Source organism: Helobdella robusta (genome assembly GCF_000326865.2).
Source record: "Helobdella robusta unplaced genomic scaffold HELROscaffold_109, whole genome shotgun sequence".
NCBI classification, from domain to species: domain Eukaryota; kingdom Metazoa; phylum Annelida; class Clitellata; order Rhynchobdellida; family Glossiphoniidae; genus Helobdella; species Helobdella robusta.
In genome coordinates this window covers 30,432-49,241 of record NW_008703612.1, presented here as the reverse complement: position 1 = coordinate 49,241, position 18,810 = coordinate 30,432, and the positions used below count along the sequence as shown (strand labels likewise).

At 35.4% G+C, this 18,810-nt stretch overlaps 2 protein-coding genes across 2 annotated transcripts in view; both read left to right on the top strand.

The window, feature by feature from the left end:
• Positions 1-4,428, top strand: part of HELRODRAFT_91727 (hypothetical protein) — a gene marked incomplete at both ends in the record, with an annotated part of 6,201 nt that extends 1,773 nt beyond the window's left edge. The window contains one exon of the mRNA XM_009012520.1: positions 4,374-4,428. Within this exon, the coding sequence (XP_009010768.1) occupies positions 4,374-4,428 (55 nt within the window). The remainder of the gene's footprint in view (positions 1-4,373) is intronic.
• Positions 4,429-8,408: 3,980 nt separating this feature from the next.
• HELRODRAFT_183486 (hypothetical protein) lies at positions 8,409-10,480 on the top strand (the record flags this gene model as incomplete). Its single annotated transcript, XM_009012519.1, has 2 exons — positions 8,409-10,247; positions 10,364-10,480. The coding sequence occupies 2 exons, from the start codon at positions 8,409-8,411 to the stop codon at positions 10,478-10,480; spliced, it is 1,956 nt and encodes a 651-aa protein (XP_009010767.1).
• Positions 10,481-18,810: the final 8,330 nt, after the last annotated feature.

The window sequence follows — 18,810 nt, the reverse complement described above, 5'->3', positions numbered from 1 at the left end:
TGACGATGACGACGATGATGATGATGTGATAAGATGATGATGAGGATGATGATGACGATGATGATGATATGATTATACTGATGTGATGATAGCTTGGCGATAGTTTTTCAAGTGATAATAATGAATGATAATGGTGATGGTGTTAATAATAGCAATGATAACGCTGAGGCAGATGTCAGAATTGGAACAGCGGTTAAACAGCTGAGAGCCATTGATCCTGACGTAAACTCTACGCTCACTTACCGAATTCTCCAGCAAACATCCTTCAACAACAAAAAAACAATTGGCAAAAGTCGAGGCAGCGAAACTAACTACAACCACCGAAACGAAATTACCAACAACAACAACAACGACAACAACAACAATAACAACAACGACACTAACATCAACAGCAACAACGACAACAACATCAACAACAACAACAACAATGATAAGAGCATAGTTAAAAATAAGGAAGAACTGATACAAGTCATAAACCAACAACAAGATAAACGCCAACTAACTCCGGAACAACGACACGTACTGTTTCTGATTCAGCAACAACAACTTGAGCAACAACAACAACATCAACAACAACCTCAACCACGACATCAACAACAATATTTTAAGATCAACGAAACTACGGGACAGATCTCAACTTCATCTCAATTAGATTATGAACTACATACTAAATATATACTTCTCGTGCAAGTGAGATAGAATCATCATTGACTAATTGATGACATTAACAAATAATTAATTTAACTAATTAATTAACTATCTAGCGAACTAATTGGTCAATCTAAATTGTTTAAACTTCACGATAAACTAACATAATCTGTTGTTGTTGTTGTTGTTGTTGTCTAGACGCTTTAACGCCACCTTACGATAATTTGAACATTGTTGGCTATCATTTATTCGTTTTTGAATTGTTTGTAATGATTGGCTATTCGTAGCATTTTTGTTATGTGTTTTTTACAATAATTTATTTGTTTATGTCTATTAATTTATGTTAATTCATTAATTTATGTTAATTTATTAATTTATGTTAGTTCATTAATTTACGTTAGTTCGTTAATTTATTGTTATTCATTAATTCATGTTAATTTATTAATTCATGTTAATTCATTAATTCATTAATTTATGTTAATTCATTAATTTATGTTAATTTTTATTAATTTATGTTAGTTCAATAATTTATGTTAGTTCATTTATTTATGTTAGTTCATTAATTCAGGTTAATTCATTAATTTATGTTAATTCGTTAATTTATGTTAATATTCATTAATTTTTACAAATTCTTGTTGTTTTATTCATTATTATTTTTCATTGCCTAGGTGTCAGACGGGCTGCACAATTCCAGTGGCCAGCTGACCATCCAGGTTGCAGACGTTAATGATAACCCTCCGGCATTCAGTCAATCTGTTTATAATGTAATTTATATTTCATAATTGATCATTTAGTCAATCAATCGATCAATCAATTAACTAATCAATTAGTTAATTAATTAATTAATTAGTGACGAAAAATTATTGCTGTTATTTTTGCTGTTCGTTATCCGTATCACATTGAAAATACGTCATCATCGTCATCATTTCTATCACCATATACCGTCGTCATGTTTTTAATCAAGGTTTCAGTTGTTATATATTGAAGGCTAAAAAAGGTCTTTTCCAGGATTCCCAGGGACCAGCAACACACAAGCATCGTGCATGAGTTATACGACACATCACACACGAAGCATTTGATTGGTGGGGATCTTTTTGTCGTATTCGAACCCAGTAACTGCACGCTCTGCGATACATCGCCAGGCGACCTTAACTACTTGGCCATTACGCATTATGATTATGATTATTTTTCTTATTACTATTACTATTACTATTGTTTTTATTTGTGTTATTTTTGTTCTTTTCGTAACCTTATAGGTAAAGGTCAGCGAACTGACGCAACCACACGAGTCAGTGTTGAAGATACGAGCCACCGACGATGATGGTGATGAAGACGCTGATAATAATAATAATAATAATAATAATAATAATAATAATAATAATAATAATAATGCTTTCATCACTTACGATATAATCAGTTCCGATCACTTTTACATCAATCCCCTTAACGGTAAATGATACGATGGTGGTTATGATTGTGATGGTTATGATGATGATGATAATGATTATGACGGTAATGTTAATTGTGTTAATGCTGGTGATGCTAATGATGATGATAATGACAATGATGGTGATAGTGTTGCTGGTGTTTATTCAGCAGCGTTACGCCAGACCCGAGTTAGTTTAGCGAAATAATTAGAAAATGGCTCTCTGAAGACGTTTGTTTTGAGATATCGCTCGGAAATAAAGACGACAGTTTAACTAATGTTCAACTAATAATTTGATATAAACTAGATAGAAGAAGATATAACCTTTACAATGATATATAACTATCAATATATCCAGTGAAATTAATTTGAAAAATTTATGCCGAAAAAAAAAATTTTACACTAATCTGACATAATTTTCGCACCAACCTAATATATAATATTTATATGATACGTTAACGATCATCTTCTTACAACAGGCTCCATCTTCACCTCCGTCAAACTCCTGACCTTGAATAAAGGTCAAGCCAATCACGTGATCGAGTTTGTCGTCAGGGCGACAGACCACGGCAACCCGCCACTATCGAACGTGGCCGTCGTCAGGGCGACCGTTGTGGACGCCGACAACCACAGGCCGTACTTCGTTGGCCAGTTGAATAGTAGATTAGTAATCAGGGAGAATTTGATTGACAGGGCCGGGGGCGGGGCGGTCTTCAAATTTGATGCCGATGACGATGACGTCAGTGACGAGAATAGAAAATTTCACATTAGAATTTGCCATGTGGAGAATTTTTTCCACAGTAGTAGTAGCGGTAGTGATGGTGACAGTGATTGTGACGTAGAAAAAATTGCTAGCTACAGTAGAGGTAGTGGTAGTAATAGTATTAGTAGTAGTAGTAGTGGTAGTAGTAGTGGTAGTAGTAGTAGTAGCAGTAGTAGTGTTGGTAGTGATTCTTTAATTCGTAGCAACAAATGTTACTATTCGGATCACGATGAATACGATGATGATGATGACATCAGTGATGATGGCAATGGTGTCATTAACAACAAAAATAACAACGACCATAATAATAATAATATTAATAATAATAATAAAAACAATAATAATAATAATAACAATAACAGTTTTAATGTGAACAACAACAACAACAACAACAGCGCTAATACCATTTATAATGATGGCGCGAGTGAATACGATGACGACGACGACGACGATGATGACATCACGAAGATAGTAAATAATGATGATGATGATAGTTGTGGTTATTTTCACGTAAACAAAAGAACGGGAGAATTATATTTGCTGAAACCTCTGGATAGAGAGAGGTACGACCGTCACAGGATTGTCGTTGCTGTGGCTGGCAATGATAGCGATGGCTGTTACGACAGCGATGATGATTATGATGATTATACTAGTAGCAGTACCGCTGATGATGGTGATGGTGATGATGGTGTTTATAACGATGCCAATAGTAAAGTGATGAAATTGAGATATCGAAGATCATACTCACGTGTACGGTCATCACCATCTTCATCACCATCATCATCACCATCATCATCACCATCATCATCACCATCATCTTTATCATCATCTTCTTCCTCCTCGTCATCATCATTAGCAACGTTGGACATCATCGTATCAGATGATAACGATCACGCCCCCACGCTCGCCAACTTCACTAATCGCTACGAAATTCCGGAAAATTTAAAAGTGGACTCCATCATAACGACCATCAAAGCGCGTGACGAAGATTGCCATGACAACGCGAGGATTACGTATTCGATAGTCGCTGGAGATGAAGGGGGTGCGTTCTACATCAATGACGTCAGTGGGGTTCTGAGTTTGAGGGCCAAATTGGATTATGAAACCAGGTGATGATGATGATGATGTCTGTTATGATGATGATGTGATGATGATGATGATGTTTGTTGTGATGATGATGATGTTAGTTGTGATGATGATGATGTTTGTTGTTGGTAACATCGATAATGGTGTTACTGAAAAATAATTATGGGTGAGGTATGTAAGTGGGATGGTAATGGCGGAGAAAATTTTGTGATGCCTGTCGAAGTCAATTTTTGTCAATCTTCAATTTCAAACATTACCGTTACCGTCAATTTGATCCATCACCTTCCACCGCCTCAGATCCGATTATCACGTGACCATCCTGGCCAGGGACAACCCCCACCGCGGTCAGCACCTCTCCTCGCTCTTCACCATCCAGATATCGGTACTGGACGTGAACGAGTACAAACCGATATTCACGAATATCATGTACATCGCCACACTACGCCCCAGCTCCCCCATCGGGAGTGAGGTATTCACCGTCAGGGCGGCCGACAGAGATGGGGGCGTGTTTGGCGTGGTGACGTACAGGCTATTTCAATTAAGCGCTGCAGAATGCGTTGCGTTACGCGTCGATCCGGTATCCGGTTTGGTTGGGACGAGTTCGTTTGTGAGATGTGACGTCGGTGACGTCATCAAGTTGTTGATCGTTGCTGAAGACGCCGGGGGGTTCAACTCGACAGTCAACGGAGTCGTCACGGTCAAAAGCGAAAGAAGTAAATATAGTTTTGGAAATTCCAGCTATTTTTATCGACTGCCTGGGAATTCCAAAGCCGGTCTAGTTTTCGGACGTGTTAGCGTTATGGTTGACAACGAATTCACGGACGGTGATGATGTCGACGAGCATGAATATTATGCTGCTGATGCTGATGAGGAGGATGAGAATGTAGAAAGTAGTGATAATTATGATGATGGTGATGATAATTTGCTCTACCTGGAAAAGGTTGAAGTGAGTTATCGGATCGAAGAGGATGTTGGCTGGCTGGCCATCGGGAGAAACACTGGTCAGCTGGTTCTCAGGTTGGATTTGCTGGACCTGCAGTATCGCCATCCACAACAGCAGCAGCAGCAGCTACAAAATATGATACAAAGTCAGCTATCATCATCACCTCCATCATCATTGTCAGAAACAGTCCATCTCACGGTGACTGCCCAGTTTGAAAGGGACAAAGAAATTCAAACAAAGATAAAAATAGAAATAGATAGGACGTGCCCCGGCTGCTCATTGGCTACGTTGGATCAGCCAATCAGTTTCGAAAATTCGTCGTCGTTCACGCGCTCTCACGTGATTATGCTGGCTGCCTTCTTGCTCGGCTTCATTGTCGTCATGACGACAGTCGTCGTCGTCATCACCACATTTCATCGCCGGAAGAGGAAGTTGGATAAAGTGGCGATTGCATCTAGGCAGCCTGTTAACGGAAAAGCTGATCACGTGAACATTAAGTCATTGGACACGGCGTTGCTGACCAATCAGAATCAGCGCTTTGTTTACAGTAATGATCTGAACAACAACGTTATCAATGACATCCACAACCACAATGATAACCTTGTTGATAATGATGATGATGATGGGAACGACGGTTATAATGATAACACGGATGATAACATTAACGACACTATATTGGACAACATCAATTCTGAAGGAACCAACCGAGCTGACAACATGGCAAATGCCGGAAGTAAGGTTTTTAACGAGAGGAAGGCCATCTATCGCTCCGTGAAGAAAATAAACGCCAATAAAAATAAAATTATATCACCAGCATCGCTGACATCACCTTTATCAACATCATCATCACCACCACTGTCATCATCATCATCATCGTGTACAGACGAGGAAGTTAAACTGATCAACAAATGTTTCACTCCGGTCAAGTTCATCAGTGGACCTGTTGACGGTGATGCTGATTATGATGATAACAAATTTTGTCAACAACAACAACAGCAGCAGCAGCAGCTATTGCTGCAGCAGCAACTGGCACAACAGCAGCAGACCCAACAGGTCAAACAACCGTCGCATAGACACTTCAAAACTACACCTCGCTCTTGTTTTTTGCAACCCCAACAACATCAGTATAATCAACAACTACATCTTCTGTTAGACCATTGTAAGCAACGCCAGCAGCAGCAGCTGCAACGGCTGCAAAAACAGCCTAACCACAAGCAACACCAGTTAATGTCAATCGACAGCATGCATTTGTTCTGCGACGAAGGTGGCGGTGAAGCTTCTTGGCTTGATGTCTCAAACAGCAACATCAGTGACAGCATCAACAACATCAACAACATCAACATCGACAACAGCATTAATGGCAATATTGACAGCCGTGTCAACAACAACATCGTTGACATCAACTGCAACATTTGCAACAATGTTGGAAACATTTGCAACAATGTTGAAATGTTTCACAGCAATGTTGACAACATCCAAAACAATCCCAGCAACAACTACGGCACCAGCTCAAACAAGAACAAGATAGAATACGATAGAAACGTATTCGCTTTTAAGAACAGCTATAATTATACAAGAAATATTAGCAACAAAGACAATAACAAAAATTACATTAACTTGAAACTAAACTACCCCGCTTACATTAACAAAACCAATGATAGCATTAATAACAACAACATTTTAAAAGTGCATACAAATTATAACACAAATGGTTTTAATGTTTTTGTTGACAACAACAACAACAATAATAATAATTATAATAATTACGTCGATGATGGCGATGAAAGTCAAGACAACAATGTCTGCGGGATTGTTCCCTCCAAACAAACGTCATCAAAGATTAAGTATAACGCGAATGACAACATAGATATAAACAATACGGATGATAATTTATTAACAGATGATGACATAGAAAGAATAATGACGTGGTTTCCTAATTATCACTCGTTGCCTCCGAATTTTTCGTGCATTATCCGCCCTGAAAAGGTTCAACTACTTGCCGCTAAAAATCTCAACAACAACAACAACAACAGTAATAATAATAACAGTAATAATAAGAACAGCAGCCAATGTTATAACAGTAATAATTTAAAGTACTGAATGTTGTTAATTTTAACTAAAATGTTTTAGCGAGTTCCTCAAATGGTCTCAAACCAACCTAAATTTTTTTTCAATCAATCAATCAGCTTTTTCAATCGAACAACTTTTCAATCAGTTAACTTTGAAACCATTCAATCAAATTATTCATTCATTTATTTACACTATTTATTTTTCACCAATGTTTTTTAACTTGATTTTGGTCGAGTGCTTGTACTACACGTGTATGTGTTTATGCGTGTGTGAATGTGTGAGTGTGTGTGTATGTATGTGTGAGTGTGTGTGTATGTATGTATGTGCGTGTCTATACTTGTGTGTGCACTGCTATTAGCATTTGATCAGGATTAACAAACCGTTGGTATTAATGTAGTAGCAGTAGTAACAATTGTTCGCCTAACATTGAAGATTTATTTCAGTAATATTAAAAGATATTTTTGTAGCTTCGCTGTTTTATTGTTTTTTTTTTTTTTTTTTGTTAATGTAGTGATTTCTTTAGATATTTTCATATAACACGTTCGTTTATGATTCATTTGTGATTTGCTGTTTTTGCCGTGAGAAGTTTTTTCTCAAGAGTAATTGTATTCGCTCACAGCCGCAGACAAGCCTTTTCCAGCATGTGTCAAGTAAGTATTGCTTTGCTACTTGGGTAATCCAAGAATTGCTTCTTTGATACGGAAAATATTTAGTGGATTTAGTATTTAGTGTTTTGTTAGTGGATTGCTTAATTGATCAAAGAATTAGTATTTGTTTTTGTTATTTTTCATTTGTGAAGCGCCTTTTTTTTCAAAAATTGTAATGACTCATGCTTGCCTTCTCTATTGATTAACCATTCGTTATAATAATAGTATTAATAAGAATAATATATTATGTTAATTATGATGGTGGTGGAGAATATAATAATATAATATTTTATCATATTTTTTAAATATTATATAATATTTTGTAATATTTATTTGTTACCGATATAATCGTTGCTGCTGCAATTTCCTCTGCTGTTGTATTAGTAAATAAGCGAGTTTGTCTTTAATAAATTGTTACGACTCTTCTACCTTCCATTCATTCCATGCTCTTCTTACTTCCAATCGTATAACTTCGTATAATCGGAACGTGAAAATTTTTTTAGTCGGTCACCTGTAGTGAATACGTATTGCAGTTCGCCACAGATTCACCAGTAAATACAAAAATACAATGCATTCTAAAATACTTTTAAATGCTAGAACACTCATACGTTCTAAGATACTCACACAACTAGCTGACTATTTTTAAATACATAAATACTTGTAAATATTCAGATTCAATATGTCCATAACCTAAAAGTCAAAGATTTTGTTGATAATTTCAATGCAAATTAAAATGTGACGCCATGTGGACATGTAAATAATAACGTACGTAAGTGATATAAATAGCTGAAGATATTCTTTTCAGTCAATTAGAAATAACTAAGTATGCTAAAATTGTCTCTTCGGCTTTTTCTCGTTGCCTGCTTTAGAGTTAGGACTCTTACGTCAGACGACTGGAACTTGAAGGATTCGTATATTGGCTGTTTCCGGAATGTGGGATCTTCAAAGAATGCATCCATCGTCACGGAAAAAGTGGAAGAATGTGTGGAGTTCTGTGAAGATGAAACGAACAACCTGATTGCCCTGAAGAACGGCAAAGAATGTCACTGTACATATAAGCTGGACTGTGCGGTGGCCTCTTTTCTCTGTAATGTTTCATGCGCCAGCAAGCAAGCCTGTGGAGGTGAAGAATTCTATTCAGTTTATAAAGCTAAACCACGAAGGATTCATGATGGTTTCTTTTCTTTGAGCACATATCCAGTTCCTTCAATTTCAATGGATTTCGAAGGTTTCACTCTTGAGCTGTGCGCCCATTTTTGCTTCGAACACAATTACACATTCTTCCAAACTACATTGGAAGATGTATGCGACTGTAACAATGAATATGAATACAATTCAATGAACTACAGTGAATTAGTATGCAATCAGATGTCTTCATCTGACAGCAAAGAAATATCTGATTGTTTTTTTAAAAATTTCGATCATGTAAATGTCTTGTATTCGACGCGCTTTCAGTACGAGTTTCAAAGGGGTGTATCTATTCATTCCCACTGCAAAAACGGCAACGGGGATTATAAAATTGAAGAGACTTGCTCCGAAGGCTGCTTGGAAGGATGGAAAGGGAAGTCGTGTATGGAGAGAAACTGCGCTACGAACAATGGAGACTGTGGCAACGAAATGAAATGCATCCATTCACGAGTGAATGATTTTGAGTATATCGAATGCGTCTGTCCCTATGGAACCGTCCGAAACAAGTGGCATCTCTGCGAAGTCTTCAAAGTCAACTTGGCCCTGTTTAAACCATCGTACGCCAGCTCTACGCATAACGATTCAAGAAGAGGCCCGTGTGTTGCGGCACACGTTAGCGATGGAATCTACAACGGTTGGTTGGTAGCACGAGTCAGTGAAGAGGTTTCAGCCTGGATAGCTGTCGACCTCGAGAATGTGTACTGCGTTGGTCTTGTGAGAATATATGATGCAGCTCACGATAACACAAATGCAGTAGAACGCATGGTCAAGTTTGTCATTAGATTAGGTAGACAGTTTGACATAAGTGCTAAATCGGATATGAGAGATGAATTAGAAACATGTGGAATGGGACCTGATAAGAAGGAGCTGGCTGGCATTGCCATGAATATCCTGTGCGCTGACTTCACTCTTCTTTCACAATTTGTCGTAATCCAACAGGCACATCACAAACTCGCAGTCGCCGAATTAGAAGTTTACGAAGCTGGCTGCGACATAATGAATGGAAGATGTGGAGAGAAGAAATGCGTGGAATTACGGAACGCAAGTTCAACAGTTATTAACTGCGAAGAATGGGTTAATGATACCACCATCGATCAGCCATCATACGGCTGCTTCAAGAAGGTTGTGGCCGAACACGAGCACCACAGGTACGGACTCTCGTACGAACAATGTGTAAATGTTTGCAGGTCCAATTCATACAATCTGAGTGTCGTGAAAGGCGGAATGAAGTGTCTGTGCGGAAATAGGTTGACTGTATATGACGAGGTACCGGAAGAAAGCTGCAAACTGCCTCACCACCAATTCTATCTGGTGTTTCACGATTATCTTATGCTTGGTGATGATATAACAACTAGCAACACTTCAACCGCTGCTGCTAATGATTCACTGGCCGGAACAAACATCAACTTCTCCTATGAGGACGAGCCACCATCATATAGAACTGAACTCGCTAGCAGTGACGATAGTGCAGGCAAGGTAAGTACTCTCTCACTTCTCTTAAATTTTTCCCTGTCAACCGTTATCGTTGTCCTGCTACTTGTCTTGGGACGGCAACACCAGCCAATAAGACGCTTACGTGAAGAAAGAAACAGACAAGAAACAGAAGAACTAAACTGAAAAGCGCTGGAAAGAGGGAAAATTGTGGAAATGTGAGGGCGGATTTGCACGTCTGCACTTTATCCGAACTGGAAAAAAAGGAAAAAACATGAAACACATTGGTGACTTACTGATAAAAATTAATATTTTTTTACCAGATGGATTAATTATCACAGAATGGTCACATGCATTTTATTTATCATTTTATAGTGAATTTAATATTGACAACGGATCGATGAAGCTACTACAACTTCTGAAACAATGAATGTTGAATGTTACTAAACAAACTTACTGCCTGTATGATTGCCATATAGATATTTTGATAAGAACAAAATTTGTGTTACTGCATTTCATTGGATTGCTTATATGCTAGTGTGCCTATTTAAAAATAGATAAACAGTGACGTTATTACGCTCTGACCAGATTCAAACGCATATTGAATCTTTTGTAAATCTTCCAAAAAGTGTTTTTTTTTGTGTGTATTGCTTATGTATGATATGTATAGTATACGTACACACAAATGTGCATGCGTGTGTATATATGTGTATGTATATGTATGTATGTATGTGTGTGTGTGTGTGTGAGTGTGTCTTTTGCTTCGTGTAAAAACTAGAATTTATAAAAAAAACGAATATATTAAATAAATAAATAAATAAATTTGTATTAGTGAATGCGTTGTAAGTATGGATGTCAATGTGTATGTATGTGCGTGTATGCATGCATGTGTGGGAATGTGCGTGCATGCATGCATGTGTGAATGTGCGTTTACAACGGATTGGAATGCATGTGATGTTCTGAAGTTGTATCAGGTGACTTGTTTATGGATGCAAAACCTAGGTGTTTTGTGTGTGCGTGTTTATTTGTGTGTATGTGTGTGTGTCTGTGTGTTTATTTGTGTGTATGTGTGTGTGTGTCTACTTATGTGTGTGTATGTGGGTATGTGGGTGTGTGGGTGAGGAGATTCGATTGATTACGAAACGAAACAAAAAATTAGAAAGATCGTATCAGCGTCCGACAAATAAACATCCAACCCAACATCTCTTTCTTCCATACAAAGTCCAACCGAGCCAACACAGATTATTTGGTCTTCAAGAAATATTTTTGTATAAATATTTATTTCTATATTCGTTCATTCGTTTCTTCAGTTAATTATTTGTTCGTTCGTTCGTTCATTCGTTTCTTCAGTTAACCATTTGTTCGTTCGTTCGTTCGTTCTTAATCATTCTCTTGAAATAAAATGTGATTTGATTTGTTTAATGGCCGTGTTTAAAAACGCATAATCATCAGCTTATTAAATTTTACAAATTAATTTTCACGTAGGTATCTCCTTTCTTCTATCACTCCCAAAAAATATTTTCAACAATTCGTCCAAAAAGCTTTTATAAGTACCCGTAACTGTGGTTAGAAGCATCTAAGTACCCAGGAAAAGTTTAGTAACACAGATTAATTTGAACACATTTAGACACACAGACACACACACGCACACACACACACGCACATACGCACACACACACACATACACACACACACAAACAAAATACAAAATAACTCCCAGAATATCTCACGACTAATCTACATATCGTCACAACAACTACAAACAACATGCGAATTAATTACTCGCTAATACTTAATCAATTACTACAAATACACATACATGTGTATGTATGTGTATGTGTGCCTGTGCGTGTAATATTACCCGCTATAAGATGTGTGCGCGCATGTGTTTTTTAATGTATGCATGCATGTATTTACGTGATCATTCTATTTAGATTTGTATGTAGATGCGTTAAAAGGTGTGTATGTGCATGTATGTTTGTATGTTTGTATTTAAATTTGTATAAGGGTATGTATGTTTGCATGTAAATTTATATGTATGCATATTGAATTGGTATGTGTGTGTGTATGTATGTTCGTACGTACGCACGTATGTTTGTATGCATGCATGTATTTATACACGTATGTATGTATGTATGTATGCATGCATGCATTTATGTATGAATGTATGTATGTATGCACGCACGCATGTATGTATGTATGTATATATGTATTTGAATAAATGTTCTATTTTACGTATAATGGACATGGTATTATTGTTGTTATTATTATTATTATTGTTATTATTATTATTTTATTATTTTTTATTATTTCTACAAAAGGGGATTGACAGCTGGGCAAATAATATGGATCAAATATAATAAATGGGACGAAACTGATCGAAAACTTTGTCATCGTCATCACGACCATCATCATCATCTTGATCATCGTCATCATCATCTTGATCATCGTCATCATCATCTTGATCATCGTCATCATCATCATCATCATCATCATCATTCATTCACGTAATAATCATGTTATAAAGTTAATCACTTTAGAACGGCCACGTTCGTTACCGTACTCACCAAAAGTTTTTCATCATTGTAATCACAACATCATTATCATCACTACGTCCTCATCACCATCATCATCGTCATCATCATCATCACCATTATCATCATTACGATCATCGCCATCGTCAACATTGTTGTCATTCAAGCGTCAATCCATTAAACACACAAACATATTGAAGCGTCAATCAATTGTGCTCACATACCTCACACATACACACACACACACACACACACACATACACACACACACACATACACACACACACACACACATATGTATATACACACATGCCACAAACAAATATTTAGACACACAAACATACATACACGCACACACGCGCGCGCACCCTTATGCACACGTATCATATTACGGAATGTTACATATATAATTGATCAATTATTAATTATTATTATTTATTATTATTGCTATTATGTTATTATTATTATTACCATTATTATAGTTATTACTATCATCATCATAGATACACACAAATAACGTAACATAGTTTATTCAGAGTAAGGGGTTAAGGGGAGCAAAAAAAGTTTAAAACAAAAACTCGAGGATGGGCCACCCTATGTAAATTTTGCAAGAACTGTACACTAGAAATATACACTAGTATATTACTTATATTTAGTTTTACATTTGAGAAATCAAAATTGAAAAACTCTTGTCAAATCAAAAGTTATGCACCACTAAATTAATATATTTATCACCATAATTAATCATCATAAAATTAAAATTAAATGATATAAATTGAATTAAATGATATAAATTGAATTAAATGATATAAAATTAGATACAAAGTAAGATGGTTGTATCCGGATCAAGAAATGATAGTCGAGATCTTAGCTCATTCTTCAATAGATGCTGATCTGTAATAGCAATATTTTTAACGTTTCTGGGGACAAAGTTTTTCCAAATTCCAGGACCTACCTTCTTCACCCAAACACAAACATATGAACATGTTCACAAATACATTTACACATACAAGTGCAAATATACATACAAACATGCATACAAGTTAAAGAATTATCGTTTGAATGATCTTGTTTCACCTTACATTACATGCAGAATCATACATATCAATCTAAAACATACATACATACGTACACACACATACACACACACACACACATACATACATCAAACGCCCTGTATTCATAAACATTTGCCCTAATGTTACACATACATAAATATACAAATTGTGCATGCTATGCATACATTTGTATAAATAAAATAGTATGTATACAGATGTGTGTATGTGCGTGTATGTATGTGTGTATGTAGGTATATGTGTATGTGTGCATGTGTGTATTTGTGTATGTGTGTATGTGCACACATTTTGTACAGAAATTTCTCGCCTAATTAGCAGAGGCGCCGAAGAATTCCTATTTAATTCTTCTGATCATGCCAGGTTGCTATACGAAGGATGGACGAATGGATTGATGGCTGGATAAATGGCTGGATAAATGCATTGATGAATGGATAGATAAATGAGTGAATGGATGGATAAATGGATGTATGGATGATTGAATGAATGAATGGATGGATTGTCGATGAATGGTGAATGGCTGGATAGATGGGGGATAGAAAGATTGATGGAAGAAATTGTAGTTTGGATGGATTGATTTATAGATCATGCGTATGTTGTATTAGTGTAGATAAATGTATGGATAGCTGAATGAATGGATAGAGGGATAAATAGATAGATGGATGAATGAATGAATGATTGAACAAATGAACGAACGAATAAAAGAACGAATGAAAAAACAAAAAAAATAAACATAGGAATGTTATAAAAACATACATCTAAATGATTGATTGATGGAATGATAGAGAGAATGAATGAGTGATGGAAGGAAGGAGTGAATGAATGAATATCAGGTGATCATTTGTTCTTCATAGATGTTTCATCAAATGGCCAAAGAAATGTCTATTCGATATCTTTGATTATCATCATCGTTATCATCGTCGTCGTCGTCGTCATCTTCATTGTCTACGTCACTATTACGTCATCATATTCTTAATGATGATTTTATTTATTTATTCATTAATTTTTTTCATTTATTTATTTTATTATTTTTGATTTTTTTTTAAATAAATTTTATTGCACGAATAATGTCAAAATTTTATATAAATAATCGGCCACCTTAATACATTTACATGCATATAAACGCACACGTACACACGCACACTCACACACACACTCACACGCACACACTCGCACACACGCACGCAGATGTACAACGACAGCAATGAATGAATGAACGAATGAACGAATGAACGAATGAACGAATGAACGAATGAACGAATGAACGAATGAACGAATGAATGAATGAATGAATGAATGAATGAATGAATGAATGAATGAATGTATAGAATTAAAAATCAAAATCAAATCTCTTCTATTGTGTTTTCCGAAATAACAAATTTGTAATTTCTAAAATTTCACAAACAAACTCTTTGATTGGCCACCTCATTGAAATTCAAATTTCGTAACAGCCAATAGGAGACTACCATCGCTTTCGCAATTTAATTAGCCTAGAGATATCAAACGTCAATCAAATTCTTTCGTTGGGCGAATATCTTTGAAGCGGGTGTGTCTAATAACAATGATGGGAGGAGCTTATCAAAAAATACTCAAATTTCATTGGCCGAAAGATTAGAATAATAATAGAATTTCTCATTGAAATTGAAGACGATTTGGAAGTGCTAGTTACGGTAACTTGATAATATTGCTTACTGGTTTACTCGTTCTTCCATACACTCACTCACTCACTCACTCATTCACTCACTCATTCATTCATTCATTTGTTCGTTTTCAGCTGGTGAATTTAATACGTACATGATACCTTTTTTTTGTATGATAAAAATATTTTTAGTAAAGATCTTTGTTCAAGTGATAAGTTGAAGTTTCTTGTTAAAATCTTGCAGAGAAAGGTAATGAGAAAATTTTTAAAGTTGTTGACGTGTTGTTTTGGCTGGTTGGTTGATTTGCAGGATTTGTTGTTAGGATGAATTAAATCGAACTTAAAAGGACACATACGTAATACATGTTACTTGTTGTCTTGTGATAGTCTCGTTACAATCTGTTGTTGTTTTTGCAAGTTTTTCTTTTTACCTAAAAAAGATTCCATAGATTAGTTGCTACAAACGCGAAAAAGATGACCAAAACTGGAGTGAAGTGAAAGTGCAAAAATAATCAAAGGTTAGTTAGGAGTGATGATTGAAGTTTTGTCTGCTCCTAAAAATTGTAATGAAACTTAGAAATGACTTACTGATTTAAAAACTCATCTTTATAATCTTTTAAAAAGAAAAACCTACAACATCTATATAAGCTAATTAACTTAATTAGTAGTAACTTAATTAATTAGAACGTTAATTAACCAATTAATCAATCAAAATGGATTTAGAAACGATTTTAGAAAAAAATTAATCGTTAATTTCATGACATAATAACTTGGAATATTTTAGTTCTAATCGCGGAATAATGGAATCTGAAAATATAAAAGAATTATTATTTTAAATAAGTTACACTGAATCAAATACTTCAAAAAATAATTGTAATAGAAGTAAATATTTTCAAATGGCAAATTGTACCCTATTAAAATTTTTGTTACTAAATCACATTTTTTTTATTAGATGATAAAAATTATCATTTATTATTATTATTATTATTATTGCAATTATTATTATCATCGTCGTCATAATCACAACAACGTCATCATCATGACCGAGACAACCACAACAACAACAACAACAACAACAACAACATTACCGTAATAATCTTCATCACAAACAACCACCACATCATCTTCATCATCGTCATCTTTTTCATCATATCATCATCACCACAAGTAACAACAACAACAGCAAAACAACAACAACAAAAACAACAACAAAATCATTCATTATCTTCTTATCCATCATCATAGCACCATCGTCACAAACAACAGCCACATTATCATCATCACTATCACCACCCCCACCACCATCATCATCATCATCATCATCACAACAACAGCATCACAGTTAATTAATACGACACTCATTCAACACTCAACGAATACAAATTGTTAAATAGGAGTTACAAATCCTTTGATGATGATGATGATGATGACGATGATGATGTCGGTTATGATGATGATGTTGGTGATGATGATGATGATAATGGTGATGATGACAAAAATGTTAATAATTATGATGATGATGAGGATGACGACAATGACGATGATGATGATGACGATGATGAAAACGCTAATATTGTTGATGACTTTGTTTCGAAAATATATATAACAAAGATGATGATGATGAAGATGTGATGATGAAGATGAAGATGGTGATCACCTTTTTTATATGTTATGCTGTTGTTGGTACTCTGCTACTTTTGGTGATGGTGATGGTGAGGTGTTGATAAAAATTATGACAATTTTCCCTAAATAATTACCATGCCATGGAAATAATCTATAGGAGATTTTTGAACTATTAATAATTATGATAATGTTGATGACTTGATTAAATTTCATTGAAAAATCATAAAATCCACAGCAGATAAATGCTGAAGCCTTGTTTAAAAAAAAACAAGCAACAACAACAACAACAACAGCAGCAGCAACAACAACAACAACAAAATTAACAAAAACAACTTTAAAAACAATAAATAACATCAACAACAACAAACAACGACAACCAACAACATCAACCAACAACATCAACGACATCAACGACAACAACATCAACCAACAAGATCAACAACAACATCAACCCATTAACCAGCCAACCAGCCAACGCCAATGAAATCATGGCCACCCACGATCTGCTGTCCAGAAGTTTGACCTTCACCCCGGCCTACCATCACGTGATCTACCCCAACCCCGTTTCCATACCACAAAACAACATCAACAACAACAACAACAACAGTAATAATAATAATAATGACCTAACTATCAACAATAATAATAATAATGGTGACAGCAACTATCTGAATAAAAACAACAAAAATAACAACAACAACAATAATAATAATAACAATCATAACAATAATAATAATAATAACAAAAGCAATGAGAATCCCATAGATAAGCACAATGAAAGCAATCGTAGCAACAAAGTTGAAGACGGCGACGATGATGACGTTGAAAATACATTCCCTTACTCAGGTGAGATCAACACTATCATGACCACTACCATCATCATCATGACCACAGCCATCATCATCATGACCACCACCATCATCATGACCACCACCATCATCATGACCACCACCATCATCATGACCACCGCCATCATCATCATCACCATCGTCGTCATTATCATCAACATCATCATCACCATCCTCCTACTTATCGTCATCATTGTTATCATCATCATCATCATCATCACCACCATCATCATCATCATCACAGTTTCCAGCGGAGCCATTAAAATTATGATCCAACGACGTATCATGTTATATTTGTTTTTTAAAAATTCCATTCACATTTATATGTGCTGTGTGTGCTTTGTATTTGTGTGTGAATGTGTGTATATATGTATGTGCATGTGTTTGTTTGTATGTGTGTGTGTGTTTCTGTCTGTACAATTATGTTTTGTATATATATATATGTAATGTATGCATAAATGTGTATATACACAAACATATTCTTCTTTTGGCCCAGCATACAAACATGTTAATGAATAAATAATATTGTATTTGTACGTGTATATGTATGTATGTGTGCGTGCGTATGTGTGTGTATATAAATAGGTATGTGTGTGTACGTGTGTATCTGATTATTATTTTGTGCGCGTGTATGTGAATTTGTAATTTGTGATGTGTTTTTTTTGAATGTGTTAATGTAAGAGTGCGTTAATGTGTATGTGTGCATGTGTGCATGTGTGACATGTTTGTACGTATATGTGTGTGTGTGTGTGTGTATGTGTGTGTGTATGTATGTGTGGGTTTGTTTGTATGTATGTATGTATATATATATATATATATATATATATATATATATATATATATGTATGAATGCGTGTATGTATGTATGTGTGTACGTGCGTATGTGTGTAC